Source organism: Selaginella moellendorffii, unplaced genomic scaffold, assembly GCF_000143415.4.
Source record: "Selaginella moellendorffii unplaced genomic scaffold, v1.0 SELMOscaffold_57, whole genome shotgun sequence".
In the NCBI taxonomy this organism is placed as follows: Eukaryota; Viridiplantae; Streptophyta; class Lycopodiopsida; order Selaginellales; family Selaginellaceae; genus Selaginella; species Selaginella moellendorffii.
The window spans coordinates 1-5,297 of NW_003314318.1; the positions used below are offsets into that span (position 1 = coordinate 1).

Here is a 5,297-nt window from a genome sequence, read left to right on the forward strand (position 1 = left end):
TTGGCAATGAATATAATTGTGTATATTTGTTATAATGCTTAAATTATCTATCATATGTAGATTTATTGTTTGTTTTGAGTTGCATACAAAAATATTATGCACACAATCACTTTTCAATTGCTATATTAGCAATCAAAATGTGATTATGTATATAATATTTTTGTCATGGGATATACCCTATATACATGGCATGACATCCTATGAAAAACTAATCTCAAACAACATGAGGTCACCACAAATTTAACAATCACTTTTTTGTCTTGTATCATTGAATGCAGATTTATAATCTCTTGATTGTGATAATCTCTTTACTCTTATTGCACACAACTGTGGCTCATTTCTTATAGTTTAGAAGCATAGTTTTATTGTAGCATTCCCTTGGTCCCCACATCATATGTTGCAAGAAAAGCATTTAAACCACAATAACACTCTTGAGGTGATACACCCTTTCCTAGCCTCCTAACTTATAAAAATGAGATATCAGTGCAATATACATTGGTGTAAGGTTTTGAATTTTCATTTTCTGGGAGATCACCCAACCCAATAATTCAAACCCAAATATCCCAAAAATTTTAACTAATTATAAAAAGATTGCCTTTACTCTCTATATTTGAATTCTTATAAATCTATTTTTTTTCTTTGTTACTTACAATTAATCCACTCCAAGGAGGCAAGATCCTTTATTCAGTAGTTTGTCCTCCAACATCCAAAAAGGCATTCAAAATATAATTACAAGCCCTAACCCAAACTCTAAACCCTTCTGACATATTAAAAAATTTAACGTTGATTCAAATGTAGTGTAGAAAGTTGTATATATGGCACTAATTTAAAAACGCACCATTGAATGCCCATACATAAAAAAAAGTTGTGTTTTAAAGTATAATTTTGTGAGTCACACATGTGTATTATAATAATTTAAACACACATGTATTTGTTTTCTTCATATATTTTGCAATGTTTTGCCAAGCTGCCCACTTAAGGTACACTTCCCCTCATATTACCAAGTGACTCACATTTTATGTAAGGATAACTAAAGTAAGGTTAAGAACCATCCCTACTACCCAACAAAAGCCACTTGACAGTCAAGGACAAGAGAAGAACTTTCAAAATCCTTAAGCTTTTGCATTTTAAAAGTTTCTTTGTTTTGAAGGTTAGCCCTTAAAAACAAATTTCTACCCTTTTCAAAAATGGTAAAAAAATTTATTTTGTCATTCCTCACACAATATTTCACTTTCAAATAACATAATATATTCTATTAGTGTTTATATAGTCTCAGATTTAGGAATCTGACAATTTCTTTTACAGCTGACATATAGCATACGTACTACAGTATGCACAAAGCTTTACAGCAAGCATACACGTAGCCAATATCGGCATAAAAGACATAAAAGTCCTAAACATGCGTCAAAATGCCTTTTCGCTTTTGCATTAAAAATAGATTTTATCCTTTCTCAACTTGGAGATACTAGTTATTTAAGAACACTTGAAAGATGTACGTTTTTGAGACAACCAGGCAATTCCATGCCCGAGCGGGGGAGGAGCTACTGGACGTGGCTCCACCACTCCTTGTCCCAGTTCGGAGAGCTCACCGAGACGAAGCGAAGCTCGTGTTTGATCGCCGTCGCTTCGAATGCCCCCAGCAGCCCCTGAGGATCGAGATGGTGTCTCCTGGACTGCCGTAATTGCAGAGCTCTCTCAAAACTATCGCCTCCAGGACACAACACAATACCGACCGCAAAGTTTAGACAAGACAAAACCATCATAGTCCTCGCAGTGGTTCAGCTTCACCATCGCATTGAAGTTCTTGAGCGGGTTGGCGTCCTCTTCTTGTCCGTCAGACTCTGCTTCATGGCGATGGCAGCAGGGAGCTCTACATTGTTAATAGATGGGATTAAGCGTTGAGTAGTCGGTAGCCACGAACTTCTATCAATCTTTCCTCACGACATTCTAGGGAGGAAATAGAAACCTTATTATAACCTTTGCGATGTAGGCAAAGAAACATAGAGTCAATCATGCACAGACTCCACCAACACCAAAGATGAGTGCCACGCAGTGGAGCCCCGCACAGCACTGTACTCCCTTTGGAATATAGAACGGTGCACAGCTGTGGCCCTTGCCGGCACAACTCTTCAAGGTGAGAGCTGGATCCCCATGATCATCTTCTGCATCACACAGAATCTTAGTGACCAAAAGAGCCAATGAAACCTCACACTCACCAGTGTTAACAGGATGATCTTCAGCGAAGCCAGCTACCTCCTTGTTCTGCCGAGTTATGTCGTAAACCTCTTCTCCTGCAGCACAGGGAATGTCAGTGACCAAGAAACCGGAGCCACATCTCACACTCACCGATATTAGCAGGACGAGCAGATGCCATAAACATTGCCATGGTGCATGCTACAGCAAGAAAAAGAGTAAAGCGGAGAGCCATTGGCATGAGACTGGATACAACCAATTGAATGAGCTCCAGGAAACTTGGAAGCCTACGGTTTATATATTCTAGGGCTGATTATATTTAAAATGTGCTGCTGCATGCAACCAATTATATTGAGCTACGTGTATGCTTGCTGTAAAAATTGTACATAACCACGTGCTATATGTCAGCTTTAACACTGGCACAAAGGACGCCAGTTCTTTTCTTGTCCTTGACCGTCAAGTGGCTCTTGTTGGATAGTGGGGATGGTTCTTCCTTAAGCTTACCTTAGTTATCCTCACATAAAACATGTGAGTCACTTGATAATATGAGGGGAAGTGTACCTTAGGTGGGCAACTTGGCAAAACGTTGCAAAATATATGAAAAAAAGTAAATATATATGTGTTTAAATTATTGTAATATACATGTGTGACTCACAAAATTATACTTTAAAACACAACATTTTTTATGTATGGGCATGTAATGGTGCCTTTCTAAGTTAGTGTCACATATACAATTTTCTACACTACATTTGACTCAATGTCAAATTTTTTAATATGTTAGAAGGGTTTACACTTTGGGTTTGATATTTAAAACAATTTGATCTATAAGAATTCAAATATAGATGGTAAGGGCAACTTTTTTTTAATTAATTAAGAATTTTCAGATATTTGGGTTTGAATAATATTGGGTTGGATGATTTTCTAGAAAATGAAAATTCAAAAACTTACACAAATGTACATTGCACTAATATCTCAATACTATAGGTTAGGAGGCTAGGAAGGGGTATATCCTCTCAAGAGTGTTATTGTGGTTTAAATGCTTTTATTGCAACACATGATGTGAGACCGAGGGAATGCTACAATCAAATTACGCTTCTAAATTATAAGAAATGAGCCATAGTTGCATGAAATAATAGTAAAGAGATAATCATAATCAGCAGATCACAAATTTACACGCAATGATACAAGACAAAAAAATGACTATTAATCTATAATGACCTCATGTTGTCTAAGATCAGTTTTGCATAGGATATCACACCATGTATATAGGGCATATCCCATGATAAAAATATTATACACATAATCACATTTTGATTGCTAATATAGCACTTGAAAAGTGATTGTGTACATAATATTTTTGTATGCAACTCAAAACAAAAAAATAATTTGCATATGATAAATAATGTAAGCATTATAAAAAATATACACAATTATATTCATTGTGATACCAAAGAGGTGGTAAGAGAAAAATGGAATATAAAAATATACACTAACAAAATGGGTAGAGAAATTCATCACATTTAGAATGCTCATTCATCCTTTAGAAAAGAAAAAAATATTCTGAAAGAATAATCTATTTTATTGCCCTTCAAGGAAAACGGCTACATAAATCTATTTAATTTGAGAAAATATAAATATGTCAATTTTAAAACTTGATTTGCTGTTTAATTATATAGCTTAAGTCAGTTCATGCAATAATAATATTAATAGCAACACTTGATTTGCTTTGTAGTAGTGTTATTACTATTTATTAACCAAATTAATCAAATGGAAGTTTATAATTATAAACATATTTACATCTTATAAATACAAGATTAATCTAAATAAATAACAACCATTGGATAGTAAAGTATTCTAGAATATTTAAATATATTCTAGGTATATCCAGTACCACACAAATTTGCTTACCCAAACCACACTATTATAAAGTAATATTAAAAGTAGCATCTCGAATGTAGAAAAACTAGTTAGAGTCATGTTGGCAAAAAACAACTCAGAAAGGAATCTTTAGTAAGACATTGATTAAGATCAATCTTCTCTAAAGTCATGTTAAAACCCAGGGTTTAAATCAGCCACTGAAGAAATTTTAGAAAAGTAAAATTAAAGAATAAAAGGCAAATTAACATACAATTTGGCTAATTTTTATTCAACCACTATAGAGAATATTATATACATATGGACGCGCGACCTCCTCTGCTTTCGCAGCACGCGCTTGTTTTTTCAGGAGATTTGTGTGTTCTTCCTGTAGCAAGAGGGAGAAGGAGAGGGAGAGGGGGAGAGGGGGAATGGATCCTTTCAATCCGTTCCAGGAAGAGGTGGGCGGAGGGGGGGCCATCCAGAGCACGTTTGCGGACATGGCGCTGCAGCACAAGCTCACCTTGCTCGTCGACAACTCGTCCCTCTGCTCCTGGACGTATGCAATCTTCTGGCAGCTCTCCAGCGCCGACGGCCAGATGTAAGCTCTCTCTCTCTCTCTCTCTCTCGTAGCATCACCTAGCATCATCTGCCATGGTTCTAAAAGGCGCTCACTTCACTTCAGGATTCTGGGCTGGGAAGACGGCTACTTCTCCACCACCAACGAGAAGAGTACCCAGCGGAACGAGGCCAAGCAGTTCGATGCCGACCAAATTCTCAGGCGCAAGGTCCGCCTTGTGCGAGCTCCACGACCTGTGCCATCCCGAGGAGGATTATCGAGAGGTGGACCATGTCACCGACCAGGAGTGGTTCTATCTCCTCTCCAAGTCGTGGAATTTCGCCTGCGGTGAAGGGTACGTAGAAACACGCTTCTTGTCTTGTTCCAAGGCTGATAAGCTCCAGGAGAACTCGCAGCATTCCAGGGCGGGCGTTCCAGTTTGGGCAGCACATATGGATTTGCGACACTGTCAAGCCCATTAACTTTCACTGCGCGCGACTGGAGCTTGCCAAGGTAACGTATTCTTTTTCCTTTGTTTTTATCACCTGCGCTCCAAGATTGCGTGCTGACTTCACTCCTCCCCTCTGTGCTTGTGCCCAGAGCGCAGGAATTCAGGTAACCAAAAGTTGAACTGGCCATGTTGTATAGATCTCTCACGTACTCCACGCTGCAGACAATCGTCTGTGTTCCC

At 37.8% G+C, this 5,297-nt stretch overlaps 2 protein-coding genes across 3 annotated transcripts in view; one reads left to right on the forward strand and one right to left on the reverse strand.

The window, feature by feature from the left end:
* Positions 1-1,903: 1,903 nt before the first annotated feature.
* Positions 1,904-2,466, reverse strand: LOC9654912. 2 transcript variants are annotated; one of them, XM_024688376.1, is made up of 3 exons: positions 2,347-2,466; positions 2,217-2,291; positions 1,904-2,159 (listed from the first exon to the last, which is right to left on the reverse strand). In XM_024688376.1, exons 1-3 carry the CDS (start codon positions 2,432-2,434, stop codon positions 2,011-2,013), a joined length of 312 nt encoding a protein of 103 aa, XP_024544144.1. In that variant the 5' UTR covers positions 2,435-2,466; the 3' UTR covers positions 1,904-2,010. The 2 variants fall into 2 exon arrangements, with proteins under 2 accessions (XP_024544144.1, XP_002983294.1); XM_002983248.2 differs by having other exon boundaries at positions 1,904-2,162; positions 2,347-2,456.
* A 1,963-nt stretch (positions 2,467-4,429) lies between these two features.
* LOC9654630 (truncated basic helix-loop-helix protein A) overlaps positions 4,430-5,297 on the forward strand; it is a 1,794-nt gene continuing 926 nt past the window's right edge. Inside the window, exons 1-5 of the mRNA XM_002983123.2 lie at positions 4,430-4,648; positions 4,733-4,961; positions 5,023-5,119; positions 5,207-5,221; positions 5,280-5,291. Of these exons, the coding sequence (XP_002983169.2) occupies positions 4,810-4,961; positions 5,023-5,119; positions 5,207-5,221; positions 5,280-5,291 (276 nt within the window). The 5' untranslated portion in view covers positions 4,430-4,648; positions 4,733-4,809. The remainder of the gene's footprint in view (positions 4,649-4,732; positions 4,962-5,022; positions 5,120-5,206; positions 5,222-5,279; positions 5,292-5,297) is intronic.